This window comes from Scyliorhinus torazame, chromosome 21 (assembly GCF_047496885.1).
Source record: "Scyliorhinus torazame isolate Kashiwa2021f chromosome 21, sScyTor2.1, whole genome shotgun sequence".
In the NCBI taxonomy this organism is placed as follows: domain Eukaryota; kingdom Metazoa; phylum Chordata; class Chondrichthyes; order Carcharhiniformes; family Scyliorhinidae; genus Scyliorhinus; species Scyliorhinus torazame.
Window position 1 is genome coordinate 112,971,526 of NC_092727.1, and position 16,853 is coordinate 112,988,378.

General features: G+C 47.2%; 1 protein-coding gene across 2 annotated transcripts in view; it reads left to right on the forward strand.

Annotated features, from left to right (window-relative positions):
• The window catches only part of aarsd1 (alanyl-tRNA synthetase domain containing 1), a 111,350-nt gene extending 97,253 nt beyond the window's left edge, over window positions 1-14,097 (forward strand). For both annotated transcript variants that reach the window (XM_072487285.1, XM_072487284.1), the window contains 5 exons: window positions 3,667-3,733; window positions 8,570-8,661; window positions 10,321-10,375; window positions 12,759-12,853; window positions 13,667-14,097. In XM_072487285.1, coding sequence (XP_072343386.1) covers window positions 3,667-3,733; window positions 8,570-8,661; window positions 10,321-10,375; window positions 12,759-12,853; window positions 13,667-13,805 — 448 coding nt within the window. In that variant the 3' untranslated portion in view covers window positions 13,806-14,097. The remainder of the gene's footprint in view (window positions 1-3,666; window positions 3,734-8,569; window positions 8,662-10,320; window positions 10,376-12,758; window positions 12,854-13,666) is intronic.
• The last annotated feature ends 2,756 nt before the right edge of the window (window positions 14,098-16,853 follow it).

Here is a 16,853-nt window from a genome sequence, read left to right on the forward strand (position 1 = left end):
CAGGTTAAGCGAGATCGTGGCCCGTGACATCGTCTGGGGCAGAACCCCTCTTTCCCTTGCTTCGTTAAACACCTTCAACAGCACTGGTCCCAATATTCCGGAGAACTTTTTATAGAACTCAACTGGGTACCCGTCCGGTCCCGGGGCCTCACCCGACTGCATGGCCTCCAAACCATCCACTGTCTCTTCCAACCCGATCGGGGCCCCCAGCCCTTCTACCAGCTCTCTGTCCACCTTTGGGAACGTTAGCCCCTCCAGGAAGTGCCTCATCCCCTCCGGCCCCCAGGGGGTTCCGACCTATACAACCTGCTATAAAAGTCCGGAAGGCTTTATTCACCCCTGCCGAGTCCCCAACTAAGTTCCCATCCCCATCAATAACTTTCCCTATTTCTCTAACTGCCTCCCTCTTTCTGAGCTGCTGTGCAAGCATCCTGCTGGCCTCCTCACCATGCTCGTAGATCGCCCCCCTCGCCTTTCTGAGCTGTTCCACTGTCCTCCCTGTGGTTAGCAAGCCAAATTCCACCTGTAGCCTCCGGCGTTCCCTTAAAAGCCCTGCCTCTGGAGCCTCCGCAGACCTCCTGTCGACTTGTAGAATCTCTTTTACCAGTCGGTCTGTCTATGTCCGATCCGTCCTGTCCGTGTGAGCCCGGATCAAAATCAGCTCTCCTCTCACCACTGCCTTCAGCGCTTCCAGACCACTGCAACTGAGACCGCCCCTGTATCATTCACCTGCAGGTAGTTCAACATACAATTCTCAGCCTCTCGCACACCGCTTCGTCCGCCAATAGCCCTACATCCAGCCTTCATTGCGGGCGCTGCTTGCTACCATACTAACCTGCAGGTCAACCCACTGTGGAGCATGGTCTGAGATCGTAATCGGCGTGTACCCCGTGTCCACCACCCCTGCCATTAGGGCCCTCCCAAGTCAAAGAAGTCAATTAGAGAGTACACCATATGGTACGTGGGAGTAAAAAGAAAACTCCTTCGCCTTCAGCTGCCTAAATCTCCATGGATCTACCCCCCCCCCCCCCCCATCTGCTCCATGACCCCTTTCAGCTCCTTTGCCATTGCTGGCACCCTGTCCGTTCTCGAGCATGACCGGTCCAGGCCGGGATCAAGAATGTATTAAAGTCCCCTCCCATGATCAGCTTGTTCGAGTCCAGGTCCGGAAACTTCCCTAGCACCCTCTTTCTAAATTCCCCTTCATCCCAATTTGGTACATACACATTGACCAGCACTACCTTCATCTCCTGCAGCTTCCCACTGACCATGATAGATTGACCTCCCACATCTGAGACTATTCTACTCACCTCAAATGTCACCCGCTTATTAACCAAGATCAAACCCCTCTAGTCTTTCTATCCAGCCCCGAGTGAAAAACCTGACTAATCCAGTCTTTCCTCAACCTGACCTGGTCCACTACTCTAAGGTGCGTCTCCTGCAACATTACCACGTCCGTCTTCAGTCCCCTCAGGTGCGCAAACACACGTGCCCTCTTTACCGGCCCATTTAACCCTCGAACATTCCAGGTGATCAGCCTAGTTGGGGGCAAAGTGCCCCTCCCCCTCCATCGATCAGCCATCCCCTTTCTTAGGCCCGCCTCCAGCCCCTACGCTGCACCTCCTCCGGCCCGCTCCATGGCTGCCCCCACTCCCGACCTCCTCACTGTCCCTCCACCGAAGTCCCTCCCTCATCAGCAGAACCGACCCCCCCCCCCCCCCCCCCCCCCCCCCCCGCCACCCACCCCCAGGAGCACTACTCTAAGACCTAACCCACCTAGTAAACTAAACATATGCACACCCCCCACTGTGCTTCCGTGAGCTAGCTCACCCACCTAGCTTGGTGGCCCCTGTCCCCGGCACCAAGAAGTCTCCCACCTATTGTTCCCTCGCTCCCCTCCCCCCGTTCATACAAACAAATTCCCTCATCTAACAATCCCCAGACAAACACCCAGCAGGAAGAAAACACAAAAACAAAAGCACCACCCACCGAAACTCAAACAGGCACGTCTCCATCCCACAAAAGTGCACATCAATAAAAACAAAAGGGACATTGCAACATCCACCAAAAAAAGAGCCCGACAACCAAAATCAACTTTTTTCCCCCCCACCCCTTATTAAACAGAGCTCCAAAAGCAGAAACGAAGCGATAAGATGAGGCAAAACCAATTAAAGCAGAAAAAAAAAAGGGAAAAAGGGCCCAATATAGGCCAACAAGTTGCCTCAAAGTTCGAGAGTTCTCAGACCCCCACCAGTCCGTTTCTTTTATCAAAGTCCAGCGCCTCTTCGGGCAACTCAAAATAGTGATGCTGGTCCTCATGTGTGACCCAAAGATGAGCCGGATGCAGCAGGCCGAACTTCACCTTCTTGAAGAAGATTGACTTGACTTGGTTAAAGACTCTTCCTCGCCACCTCCACACTCGGGTCCTGGTACACCCGCAGGATACTGTTGTCCCACTTCCAACCCCGCGTTCATTTGGCCCACCGAAGAATACATTCCTTGTCCAGGAACCTATGAAATCTCACCACCATTGCCCTCGGAGAGTCCCCCGCTCGCGGCTTCCTTGCAAGCGATCTGTATGCTCTGTCCAACTCCAACGGTCGGGGAATGCCCCCTCCCCTAGCAGTTTTTCGAACATACCCGCTACGTATGCCCCAGCGTCTGCTCCCTCAGCCTCCTCCGGGAGTCCGGCAATTCTTAAGTTCTGCTGGCGGGACCGATTCTCAAGGTCCTCCACCTTCTCCAGGAGCCTTTTCTGCTGGTCCCGAAGCATCCCCACCTCCAGCTCCACCGCTGTTTGATGCTCAGCCAGCGCCTTCTCAACCTTCTGGATCGCCCGATCCTGGGCGTCCAATCTGTGCTGTAGCCGATCGAATGATTCTTTAATCTGGTCCAAACATTCCCGCTTCTGCTTGGCAAAACCGTCCTGGATGACCTGCATCAACTGCTCCGTTGATCGCTGCTAACTTCTTACTTCTGCCTTTTCTTGCACTTCTGGTTCTTTGCTCCACACACTAATACGTGGAAACGGTGCCCAATTGCCTCAGCCTTCTAATTCACCGTTTAAAACCAGAAAAAAGTCCAGGGGAAAGGTCCAAAAGTCTGACCAGAGCGGAGCCACCAAATGTGCGACTTAGTCCTATTTGTCGAGTTAAACACCCCAGAAGATTTGTCAAACATGGTTTCCCTTTCATAAATCCTGGACAACATGATTTCACTTCACATGGGCAGGTCTCAGGACCACAATCTAGGTGTAGCTCTTTGGTGTTGGTGTTCCAGTAGTGTGCATTGCAGCATGTAAACTATGCACTGCTTGACCAGGGAGTCTGCATAAAGTTCTGAAGCCAAAGCTGCCAGAATACATTTTCCAGCTAATAATCTATGCACTGTCATGACTTCAGAACAGGGCTAACATCACACAACAGGGCACTTGTTGGGGGCCAGTCAAAGCAGCGTCTTAAATGGGGGGGCGGAGGGGGTATTTTTCTACGCACTGTGTCAGGAGGGAGCAACCCAAATCAATGTAGTCAATTTGTTTCTGTCTTGACAGTGTGACAAGAATGTCTTAAAACATTGATGTGTGACATAGAATCCACAGAAATTCTAAACAAAAATAAAAAATTTAAGAGTTTAGTTGATGTTGATTTTGTTTACTCATCTTTACAGGAACGGCCCAGAGGAACACGTTGAAGCTGTGGACAAGTTGCAAAAATCTGTCAAATTGCTACAGAAGGTATTTCTCATATTTCAGTCTTATTGTAAATTTTTTATTGTTAACCAATATAGTGGTCTAAATAATGATGAATTAACTACAGTGAAAATGCTCTTTAAGGAAGCTTTTGAGGAAAATAATGTGTTGATGAGAGGAATTACTAATGGTGCTCTGTCAGAAAATAATTTACACCTAGAAATGGAAGCTCTCGCAAAGGTTCGCTATCATCCAGTTCCAAAATACAACAGGCAGAAGAATACCATTTCCATGTGATAATTTAGCAGGTAGATTAAGCTTTCCTTTAAAATAGATGAACGAAGAATGTTAAGCTGGTACTTTAGTATTTGTGTACTGATACCAGTAACAGTAATTTCCAGGCTAATATTTCAAGTTTTGCATATTAAAAAATGGCTACTGAAGATGTCGGTGAGCTTAGCAGTAAAGGCCATGACCAAATTGACATCCTTTGGGTGTTACCTGCAACACAACAAATTGATTTATCACTTTACCTCTTCATAAGGCACAAAAGGAAAACTTCCTCCAAAAGTACAGTTTCAATTAGTGGTGTTGGGATTAGCTGTAGATTTATTTGGATTTGAGAAAATTTGATCGAAAGGGGGATGTAAATGATATCTGTTGTTTTGTAGAATCCAAGAGTCACTTCCAGGACAGAAACAGGTCACGTGGTGAGATGCACTGCTCTGTGAAAACATTCCACTTTCGCTTATTAAAGTTACATCTGATGTCTTCTGTTTCAACTATATTCCATCAGTCCAGTGCTTGATACATGAATATGATGGTTTATTTAATTATTTCAACCATTTTATTCTGTCACGGACAATTTTAAAGCACAGAATACCAAGATTTAAGTTTCTATCCCTAGTGAGAGATTCACATGCGCAGTGCGTATTAGGTTTCTGGATGTAGAGGTCAATGGACTTTGCACCCATTTACAATCAATGCGCAGGTAATTATGAGGCCCCGCGTATTACAATCACAGAATTGTACGGCTCAGAAAGAGACCATTTGGCCCAACGTGTCTGCACCGACTCTCCAAACAAGCATCATAGCTTCGTGCCATTCCCCTATACCCCTGCACTGGATTGGATTGGAATTTGTTTCACCGAGGTACAGTGAAAAGTATTTTTCTGCGAGCAGCTCAACAGATTATTAAGTACAGGAAAAGAAAATGAAATAAAAGAAAATACATAATCGGGCAACACAAGGTACACCGTGTAACTACATAAACACCGGCATCGGGTGAAGCATACAGGGGTGCAGTGTTAATCAGGTCAGTCCATAAGAGGGTCGTTTTAGGAGCCTGGTAACAGCGGGGAAGAAGCTGTTTTTGAATCTGTTCGTGCGTGTTCTCAGACTTTTGTATCTCCTGTCCGATGGAAGAGTGTGTAAGCCGGGTGGGAGGGGTCTTTGATTATGCTGCCTGCTTTCCCCAGGCAGCAGGAGGTGTAGATGGAGTCAATGGATGGGAGGCAGGATCGTGTGTGATGGACTGCACATTGTTTCTATTCATTTAATCATCTAATGTCCTCTTGAATGCCTCAATTGAACCTGCCTCCACCACACTTCCAGGCAGTGCTTTGCAGATCCCAACCACTTGTGCGAGGAGTTTTTCTCACATCACATTTGCTTCTTCTACAAATCACTTCAAATCTGTGCTCCCTCGTTCTTGAACCTTTGACGAGGGGAACAGTTTCTCCCTATCTACTCTGTCCAGCTCCCTCATGATTTTGAACATCTCTATCAAATCTCTTCTTGCCGCTTTCTTTCCAAGGAGAACAATCCTAATTTCTCCAATCTATCCTCATAACTGACGTTTCTCATCCCTGAAACCATTCTTGTAAACCTCTTCTGTGCTCTCTCCAATGCGTTCACATTCTTCCTATGGTGTGGCGCCCAGAATTGTGTACACTATTCCAGCTGAGGTCTATTAGTGTCTTGTATAGATTCAGCATAACCTCCTTGCTCTTGTACTCTGTGCCACTATTAATAAAGCCCAGAAAACTATATACTTTATTAACTGCTCTCTTCACCTGTTCTGCCAACATCAACGACCTATGCATATATATACCTAGGTCCCTCTGCCCCTGAACCCCTTTTAGAATTTTACCCCTTATTTTATATTGTCTCTCCATGTTCTTCTTATCTAAATTTCACACTTCTCATTGAACTTCATCTGTCACCTATCTGCCCACTCCAGCAACTGAAGTTTTGCACTGTTCTCTTCACAGTTTGCAATACGTTTTGTGTCATTTGCAAATTTGAAATTGCCCCTACACACCAAGATCCAGATCATTAATATATATCAGGAAAAGCAAGGGTCTCAATACTGACACCCGGGGAACTTTCACTACAAACCTTCCTCCAGCCTTAAAACTATCCATTGACCATTACTCTCTGCTTCCTATTATTCAACCAATTTTGTATCCACATTGCTACTGTCCCTTTTTATTCCGTGAGCTATAACTTTTCTCGCCAGTTTATTGTATGGCACTACATCGAATGCCTAAGTCTCAAGTACACCACATTACCCTTTTTGGCACCTCCTCAAAAAACTTCAACATATTAGTTAAACACCACTTCCCCTTTAGAAATCCATGCTGGCTCTTCCTAATCAACCCATGTTTTTCCATGTGACGACTGTATGTATGCCACTGTACCGGAAATAAAGCCTTTGTAAAATCTGTCTTCTAATCCTGGTAAGCATTTGTTTTTGTTTTTTAAAATATATTTATTCAAATTTTTCAACAAACCCCGCCCCCCCCAACAAAAAGAAAGAAACAAGATCGCAACAATCAGAAATTATACATTGGATTTCTCCCATATACAATAACCCCCCCATATAACATTTAAAAACACAAATAGGGACCCCCCCCCCCAAGCTTCCGCACTAGAGGGTTTCACATCTTTCCATAGTAGCAAAATCCTCCGCCGGGCTACCAGGGACGCAAAGGCCAGAATACCGGCCTCTTTCGCCTCCTGCACTCCCGGCTCGTCCGATACCCCAAATAATGCCAATCCCCAGCTCGGCTTGACCCGGGCGTTCACCACCTTGGACATAGTCCTCGCAAAACCCCTCCAAAACCCACCCAGCGCAGGGCATGACCAGAACATATGGACGTGATTTGCCGGGCTCCCCGAGCACCTCCCACATCTGTCCTCCACCCCAAAGAACCTACTCAACCTCGCCCCTGTCATATTTGCTCTGTGAGTAACTTTGAACTGTATTAGGCTGAGCCTGGCGCAAGAGGAGGAAGAATTAACCCTACTCAGGGCATCAGCCCACAGACCTCATCTATCTCCTCCCCAAGCTCCTCCTCCCACTTGCCCTTTAACTCTTCCACCGAGGCCTCCTCCTCTTCCTTCAGCTCCTGGTAAATCGCCAAAACCTTGTCTTCTCTAACCCATACACCCGAAATCACCCTGTCCTGGATCCCACGTGCCGGAAGCAGCGGGAATTCCCTCACCTGCCGCCTCACATACGCCCTAACTTGAATGTACCTTAAAGCGTTTCACGGGGTAGCCCAAACTTCTCCTCCAGCGCCCCTAGCCTCCAAACGTCCCATCGATGAACAGGTCCCCCATTCTTCTAATCCCTGCCCAATGCCAGCTCCGAAGCCCCACATCCACCCTTCCCAGGACGAACCGATGATTCTCCCGAATCGGGGACCAAACCGAGGCTCCCACCTCGCCCCTGTGTCGCCTCCACTGCCCCCAGATCTTCAGCGTCGCCGCCACCACCAGACTCGTGGTGTACCTTGTTAGCGAGAGCGGCAGCGGTGCCGTCATCAGCGCCCTCAGGCTCGTGCCCACACAGGACGCCATCTCTAGCCTCTTTCAAGCCGCCCTCTCTCCCTCCATTACCTACTTACGGATCATCGCCACATTGGCTGCCCAATAATAGCCACACAAATCCGGCAGCGCCAGCCCCCTCCCCTGTCCCTGCTACGCTCCAGAAATACCCTCTTCACCATCGGGGTCTTATTCGCCCACACAAATCCCATGATGCTCCTGCTTACCCGTTTGCAAAAGGCCTTGGGGATCATAATGGGAAGGCACTGGAACACAAAGCGAAACATCGGGAGGACCATCATGTTGACCGACTGCACCCTACCCGCTAGTGAGAGTGGTAGCATATCCCATATTTTAAAATCCTCCTCCATCTGCTCCACCAACCGCGTCAAATTGAGCTTATGCAGGGCCCCCCAACTCCTAGCTACTTGGATCCCTAGGTACCGAAAGCTCCTTTCCGCACTCTTCAGCGGTAGCTCGTCTATTCCCCTTCCCTAATCCCCTAAATGCACCACAAAGAGCTCACTCTTCCCTACGCTGAGTTCATACCCCGAAAAGTCCCCAAACTCCCTAAGGATCCTAATGACCTCCGCCATCCCCTCCACTGGATCCGCCACATACAACAACAGGTTGTCGGCATACAACGACACCCGGTGTTCCTCTCCCCCCCGGACCAATCCCCTCCATTTCCTGGACTCCCTCAGTGCCATGGCCAGCGGCTCAATTGCCAATGCAAACAACAGGGGGGATAAGGGGCACCCCTGCCTCGTCCTCCAGTACAGCCGAATGTACTCCGACCTCTGCCGGTTCGTAGCCACACTCGCCACTGGGGCTCTATATAGCAGCCTGACCCAACTGATGAACCCCGAACCGAACCGAAACCTCCGCAACACTTCCCAAAGCTATATGGTAAGCATTTGTATTCTATGGCTGTCACCACTAGCTCCACTGTAGTTTGTGTTTATTTTATTTTGAACTCTGTTGGGAAAAGTTAAACCCTTGGGCGGAACTTGCACGTAATATGTTTTTCTTTTCTGTGCTCCGCAGAACAATCTAAGCCTGCTTCGGGATTTGGCTCTGTTAACAGCAAACAGCTTTAGGAGTGATCCAAACAAGGGCAAGTTATTAGTTTTGCATAGGTGAGTAACTTGATATTCTGCCAGTATTCTTCATGCAGTATATACACCAATGATTGAGTTTGGAACACTGCTCTTGTGTTCTTTCGCTGAAGAAAAATGGCAGCATAAAAAAAAAAAATGTTGCAATCTTAGTTATTTTACGTAAGCAATGAATTAAATTGAGCGCAGGACACACAACATGTTCACCTTTACTTGCAATAGGAAAATGCATGTGGTGGACACAGATGTTCCAGTGATTTGTCAGTCAACATAAATCGCAAGTAAGTGGAGAGTTTGTTAATCTAAAAATGATTTTTAATGATTTGTACAAATCCCAATGTGCATCAGGAAGATTGAGACATCTTTTTGAACCAAGGATTTTAGCATCAAGGCAGAAGAATGATTAGCTCTCTCATATACCTCCTTGAAGTTTCTTCTTGTTCTTGGACATTCTTGTGCAGAGCAAAGCTTCATAAGGCTTCTCCAGCTGCAGTAAACAACCCATGTCCCATTTTAAAATGATTTTTGATCGTTTGACTGCAAGTTAAAGTCAAGAAAAGTTCTGTTTTGGCCACTCCACCCTATTGCTCTGTGCTGTTGACTGGGCCACCCAAAAACCGTGTGAACCCAGATGCACCCTTTCCACAGTGAGACCTTCTGTCTGTATGAAACCCAGTGTGTGAAATCTTCAGTAGCCTTTTGTCCACGTGAAACATGATGCTGCACTTTCTCAGGGATTTCTCAGGGCGGTTTTACAAATTAAGTTGTTTTGAAAACCAAAGACCTGTTTGAAGTTTTGTTCTGCACACTGCTGTTCAGCAGTTTAAATCACAATTTTTTATTGCTCTGCAGTGTAGATACGATTAACTTCAATATATAGAATGACTTATATTTGCATACCACTTATCAAAACCTTTGGAATGTCCTAACACATTTTGTAGCCAATTAAAATGGAGTCACTATTGTAATTCGTTCTTTAACTATGCTGCACATTGCCCGATTTGGGAGTGTTTGACGCTGATGCTGGTGCCTAATGTTCTGAGCCCCAAAATAAAGTTTTTAATAAAACATAATGGGAGTATTGCAGTATGTACGGTGTGAACAACAATCTATATTCTCATAACTGCCAATGTTTAACATCAGAACTTTAATGGGGGTCAAGGATTATGAGGAGAAGGCAGGAAAATGGGGATGAGAAAAATATCAGCCATGATTGAATGGCAGAGCAGATTCGATGGGCCGAGTGGCCGACTTCTGCTCCTATGTCAGCATGGTAGCATAGTGGTTAGCACTATAGCTTCACAGCGCCAGGGTCCCAGGTTTGATTCCCGCTTGGGTCACTGTCTGTGCGGACTCTGCCCGTGTCTGCATGGGTTTCCTCCGGGTGCTCCGGTTTCCTCCCACAGTCCAAAGATGTGCAGGTTAGGTGGATTGGACATGCTAAATTGCCCTTAGGTTAGATGGGGTTGCAAGGTTATGGGGATAGGGTGGAAGTGTGGGCTTAAGTGGGGTGCTCTTTCCAAGAGCTGGTGCAGACTCGATGGGTCGAATTGCCTCCTTCGGCACTGTAACTTCTATGATATTCTATGATGATATTCTACGATATGTCTTATGGTCTTTATTGTACATTGAGTTGCCATTTTAAAATTGTTATACCTATTTCTATTAATTTTATTTCAGAAAGGATGGCGACAATGAATTTATGAACATTATAGCAAATGAAGTTAGTGCTGAGGTAAAGTGCAACACCTTATTATTTACAACGGCAATGTAAAATGGAGATTGCAAAATGCATTTTTTTTATTCCACAGGTTCTTACTGATTTCATTAGTCTGTCATCCTTATTCACTGCTTCTTATTCCCACTAATGTTTACCATTCTCATCTTTTGTTTTCATCTTGTCTTATTGTACTGCTGGCTCTCCAGCTTTTTGATTTGCTTCTGCCCTTACTCCTCGTGTTTCTGCCTGTTCAAATCCTCTGCAGTTGCTTCCATTCCTTCACGAATCATTCCATCGCTAACTGAATGTGTTAGTGCGCTAACTATTCCCACTCTCCTGCTACTGTGGAGCTAATCTCGAGGCCATGTGAGCTGATGGTGTCCGACATGACAAGTGCGCGAGGTCATTGTACCTTATTTCTCATGACGGAAGGGATCAGACATGAAATTGGTTTGGCTGTCAAAATTCATTTGTAATTGTCACAAGTAATCAGCACAAAACTAGCCAGAATTTGTCAATAATTGGAACTAAATAGGCAGCCCACACAATGAGGCCACAGGAAAGACTGGGCGCGATTCTCCACTCCCACGCCAGTTGGGAGAATCGCCTGAGCCGCCAAAATTTCTGGGGACGCCGGTCCGACGCCCTCCGGCGATTCTCCCAAGCGGCGGGAATGGCCCGATCGAGTTTTGCGGGCCGGAGACACCGAAAATGGCGATTCTCCGGCACCCCCGCTATTCTGAGGCCCGGATGGGCTGAGCGGCCAGGCCAACGGCGGGTTCCCCCCGGCGCCGTCCACACCTGGTCGCTGCAGTCGTGGGCGGTGCGTGAACGCTGGGGGAGGGCGACCTGTGGGGGGGCGACGGGGGGTCCTGCACCGGGCTTCACCTTGAATGTGGGGAGGCCCGCGATCGGTGCCCACCGATCATCGGGCCATCCTCTCTGAAGGAGGACCTCCTTCCTACTGCGGCCCCGCAAGATCCGTCCCCCATCTTCTTGCGGGGCGGATTTGGACAGGACGGCAACCACGCATGCGCGGGTTGGCGCTGGCCAACCCACGCATGCGTGGATGATGTCCGTTATGCGGCGCCGCTTTTACGCGGGCGACAAGGCCTGGCGCGGGTAGATGACGCGGCCTCGATACTGGCCCATTGTCAGGGCCTGAATCGGTCGGGACCGGGGCCGTTCCGCGCCGTCGTGAACCTCAACGGCGTTCACGACGGCGCGGCCACTTCGGCGTGGGAGTGGAGAATCCCACCCTCTGTTTCCCCAGCCCGGCTACCCTGAGGCCTCATTGACGTGCATTTATATAGCACCTTTCGCGACCATTGGGTTCCTCAACAGCCAATTAAGAACTTTTGAAGGATAGTCACTGTTGTAATGTAATCGCAGCAAACTCCCTCTAACAGCAACATGATAATGACCAGATCATCTGTTTGTGACATTGATTGAGGAATAAATATTACCCAGAACAACAGGACAACTCCCCTCCGCCTCTTTGAAAATGGTGCCATGGGATCCTGTATGGCTACCTGAAAGGGAAGATGGGAGTTCAGTTTCTCAGCCAAAAGATAGCACCTCCAAAAATGCAGCATTCTGTGAATGTCAGTCTCTATTTTTGTGCTCAACTCCTGGAGTGCGACTTGAGGTGAAGGTTCTACCCAGTGAGTCATCGCTGACAGTGGAGGAATGTTGCACAAGTAGAATTCTTGTGTAGTTGAAGTCAAAGAGCATTGTTGGATCAAACCTGTGGAAGTACGGTAGCACAACTGGATAGCACTGTGGCTTCACAGTGCCAGCGTCCCAGGTTCGATTCCCCACTGGGTCACTGTCTGTGCGGAGTCTGCACGTTTTCCCTGTGTCTGCGTGGGTTTCCTCCGGATGCTCCGGTTTCCTCCCACAGTCCAAAGACGTGCAGGTTAGGTGGATTGGACATGATAAATTGCCCTTAGTGACCAAAAAGGTTATGAAATGATGTGAAATGAAAATCGCTTATTGTCACAAAGGCTTCAACTGAAGTTACTGTGAAAAGCCCCTAGTCGCCACATTCCGGCGTCTGTTCGGGGAGGCCGGGACGGGAATTGAACCATGCTGCTTTAAAAGCCAGCGATTTAGCTTCAGATGGGGTTATTGCGTTACGAGGATAGGGGGGAAGTGAGGGCTTAAGTGTGTCGGTGCAGAATCAATGGGCCGAATGGCCTCCTTCTGCACTGTATGTTCTATGTCCTAGGTTTTCACCTCGTCGCTGCTGTCTCAAAGCTGTCCAACGTCAGACTTTTAGCAGTGATGCCAGAAGTTAAAAGCAGAACACCAAGTTTTATTCTTCTGTATTGATAAACACAGAAAATGTCCAGCACCTTGAGGCTCAACTACTGGTTTATTATTGTGTTTTCCTCAGGTCGTACTTCTGTTCCTCACCGTTGGTGATGAAAAAGGAGCAGGATTATTCCTGTTAGCAGGTCAAGTGGATGCTGTTGAAGCACTAGGATCAAAGTAAGATCAACTTCCGTAACTGTTGAGGCAACTTGCAAAATGGCTGCTTTCTTGCTCCTTGTAGTTTGGAAGATTTTCTTTTTTACACAGTATTGATGGCCTATGAAAGGACTTTTGGAGCTCATCATCTCGTAAAAGTTAATATTCTGTAACTGTTGGTATCGCAGCTACGGCCATTTAGATTTCAGCACTCGGCAGTCTTGATACACAAAGCTAATACTCATGTAATGAGGATCTATTTGATCCTGTTTGGGGACGGGACATTTCACAATGGTATTATCTCCCTCGTGGAATAAAAATGACACCTAATCCATTTCTCTGTGCAACATATTTTTTGCTGAACATGCAACAATCAAAGGTTTTTCTGGTTTTTTTTCCTCCTAGTTGAAGGAAGCTGGAGATTGAGAGCCAAGGAACCAATGGAAGGATTCTAGATTTGTTTTTATGGAAGAAGTGAGATAATTCTAAGGCGTTGCAAGAGTTTTCTGGCTATGGTTTCAATTCCGCACTAATTATGGCGCCGGTCAGTGGAGAGGGTTCTAATTCTGCTCCAAATGTTCAATTCCTGGAGAGAAGGTGGAGTCAATTGTTTCAAAGGGAATGAAGCTGGGGGGAGGCAGAGATTGGTTATGCAATTGCATAATCAGAAACTTGTCTATCCTACAAGTAGCGGAAACAGCGATGCAATGCCCATTACTGTTTATTGAGCAAAAGCAGATGTGGGGAAGTAGCACAGCTTCAATGAACTTGGCGTGAGAAGATATTCACTGACTGTCAACTGATTGGATGTTTTGGTTTGGCTTTCCAATGTAGGGTTTCTCAAATCCTTGATGGAAAAGGTGCTGGAAAACGGGGACGTTACCAGGGTAAAGCAAACAAGATGAGCAAACGGACAGAGGTGGAGGCCCTCCTTCAGCAATACGTCAGCTCACTGGACACAAAAGAAGAATGAGCACAGAGAATGAAAACTGATGTAAATTTATATGTATACTATTGTTACCTTGCCAGAAAGAAATCTTCCCCGTACCCGTCTATTCATTTAAATGTTTTCTTACAGCGAGTGTGCACCCAGCAACTAAATTCGTGGCTCTGAAGGGAAGTGGAGTGAGATTACCTCTCCCAGTGAGTGGTCTTTACTTTTCCTTGCCATGTTGGGCAGGCCCATTATTGAAGATTCAGGCTGTATTTACACTGTAAATGTTAATCTATATTTGGTGTGCAGCACAATAAATCCATCCTCTCTGTCTTGTCTTGAAATGTTTTTCAATTGTAAATATAAAGGAATTCTGTTCATAGCGACGTTAACAAGAAGATTTAAAACAAGATATGACACCCAGCTGCATAAGCAATTATTACGTCAGATGATAGAAAGCTTGGGCCAAGAGGCAGGTTTTAAGAGTCATAAAGGATGCATCTTCCCTGTGAACCCGCAGGGGGCAGGGATGGAGCTTGGGGGGGGGGGGGGGGGTTTGGAGACTACCGTTCAAACAAGCCCAGACTAAATTCCGCTACTTGGGCATTTAAATAGCCCACAACTTGACACGGATCCACAAATAGAACTTGACGAGTCATGGAGGAAGTCAAAAGGGACCAGCAGAGGTGGGGCCCACTCCCACTCTCCCGTGTGTGTTGCGGTTTCGGAATATGTAACTTATGAAGTGTGAAAACCCAATAAAAACACTTTAAAAAAGAAATAAAGGAGGGAAGCATGGTGAGGTGTAAAGGTTGAAAGGTTTTCTAGAGCTTAAGGCCTAGGCAATTGAAGACATGGCCATCAGTGGTGGAGCAGTTATAATTGGGGATGCAAACGAGGCTAGAATTAGAGGAGCACACATCTCAAGGAGATTAGAGATAGGGAGAGGCAAGGCTGTGGAGGGATTTGAAAATAATGATAATTTTATAAGAAAAATATTGAATGGCTGGGTGCCAATGTAGGTCAGTGAGCACCGGGGACACAGGAATGGAGCTACTGTGAGTTAAGGCGCAGGCAGCAGTGTTTTGGATGACCTCCAGTTTACAGAGCGTAGAATGTGGTGGACCAGCCAGAGGTGCGTTGGAATATATATATATTTTTCAAATATACCCATTTAAATAGGAATAGAAACCGTAGGTACAAGAGGTTAACCCATATTCCGCCCAATAATTCTGCATGTCCGTATTGCACTTGTTTCCAAGATCTTTTCTCGGGAATATGATCGGCACTGCCAGGCAATAATTCAGGAGTCCCAACATTTCTGCTGATAACCGTTAGTTGCTGCTTACAGTAATATTTCTAACCATTTGGAATTCTATTTGTAAACAGGCACACGGTTAAAAGTACTGATGAGCAAAGTGTGTGATGCCAACTGGGTGCAACACCAACATTGGGACTTCCCCATGGGCAGGCAGCAAAGATTTGCAGAGGCAATCAACAGGGAAACAGAGTATTAATACAGTGGGATGAGGGAGGGAGACAGCGGATCAGGGCTCCTTGGCACAGGCAGTAGCATTGGCACTTGTGGAATATCTGTCCACGCAGCTATTTAGAAGTGATTCTTTCAATTTAATAGCCACAGGGCTAATAATATAACTATATACTTGAGAGCTTTACAGAAAGGTGCCAGGCTGTGTTGATTACACTGCACAAAAGTACCCATTTAACCACCTGCATTATAGCTCCATGTTCTGGCAGTTGCTGGTAATGTGCGTCAGTTGTTGCGCAGCTGCTGGCACTGTCGCCTTGAGCCAGGAAATTGTGGCTTCAAGTCTCACTTGGGAGACTTGAGCTCAAAGTTTAGGCTGATACTTTTGCGCTGCGCCGACGGGAGTGCTGCGCCGCTCTGAGGGAGGGCTGCGTCGACGGGCGTGCTGCACCGACGGGAATGCTGCAGTCTTTTGAACAAGGTGTTAAAATGAGGCCCCATGTGCTCTTGAAGTTGGACATAAAAGATCACATGGCACTAATTCTAATAATAGCAGGAGAGTTCCCGCTGCCCCTGCCGATATTTATCCTTCAGTAAACAGATTTCCTGGTCATTGTCATATTGCTTTTTGTTGATGTTTGCCGTGCAAACATTTTTTAAAAATATTTTTATTCGGCTTTTTCAGTTTTACACATAACCAAAGCAGGTATTAACAAACTCTACCCCGCCCCCCCCCCCCCCCCCAATCCCTCAAAGCCAAACAAATCACCAACCCCTCCCCTCCCCCCCCCACCCCCAATCACTAATGGTGACCAGCTCTTTAGAGTCATCTTCGGTAAAACCCTTCAATTGTCCGTCCTCATGGTGTACAAATTTCTTGAGATACGAAAACTCTATAAGATTCCCCAGCCGTACTGAGGCGCCGGGTGGAGAAGCTGACCTCTGACCTCCAACCCATCAGCACTCACCTTCGAGCAATCACTGAGGCAAAGACCGGAACATCAGCCCCACCCCAGTCTGCTGCTCCGATGACTCTGATACCGATGTCACCCCGAGGAGGCATGGCTTCAGTTCAATTTGTAGGATTGTTGACATGGTGCCAAAGAGAGATAAGCTGAACCCTCCGAGTTTAATTCTGTTTTAAATTTGCCAATTATCCTAAGACTATGACCTCTCGTTATACAATGCCCCTCAAGAGGAAGCATCCGCTCCATGTATACTTTATCCATACCTTTTATCATCTTGTTTATCTCAATTTGATCTATGCACCACCTTCAACTGTATCAGCTCTAACTTTGCATATGATGACGTTGTGTTCACCCTGTAGCGATATACATCACTGTACACAAAGGGTTAATGTACATACACTACACCTAGCTAGACACTAGAGGGAACACCAGAGACATGACACACAGGCAGTCAACCAATAGGTCAATAAGATCGGACACGACAAATGGGCAGTCACGATACACAGGTGACACTACCATAGGAGGGCATTACACCAACCCATATAAAAGGACACATCACACATGCTCAGTCTCCAGTGGAGAGTCTCAGTGAGCACAGACACAGGGTTGATGGAACATCACTCCCACCAC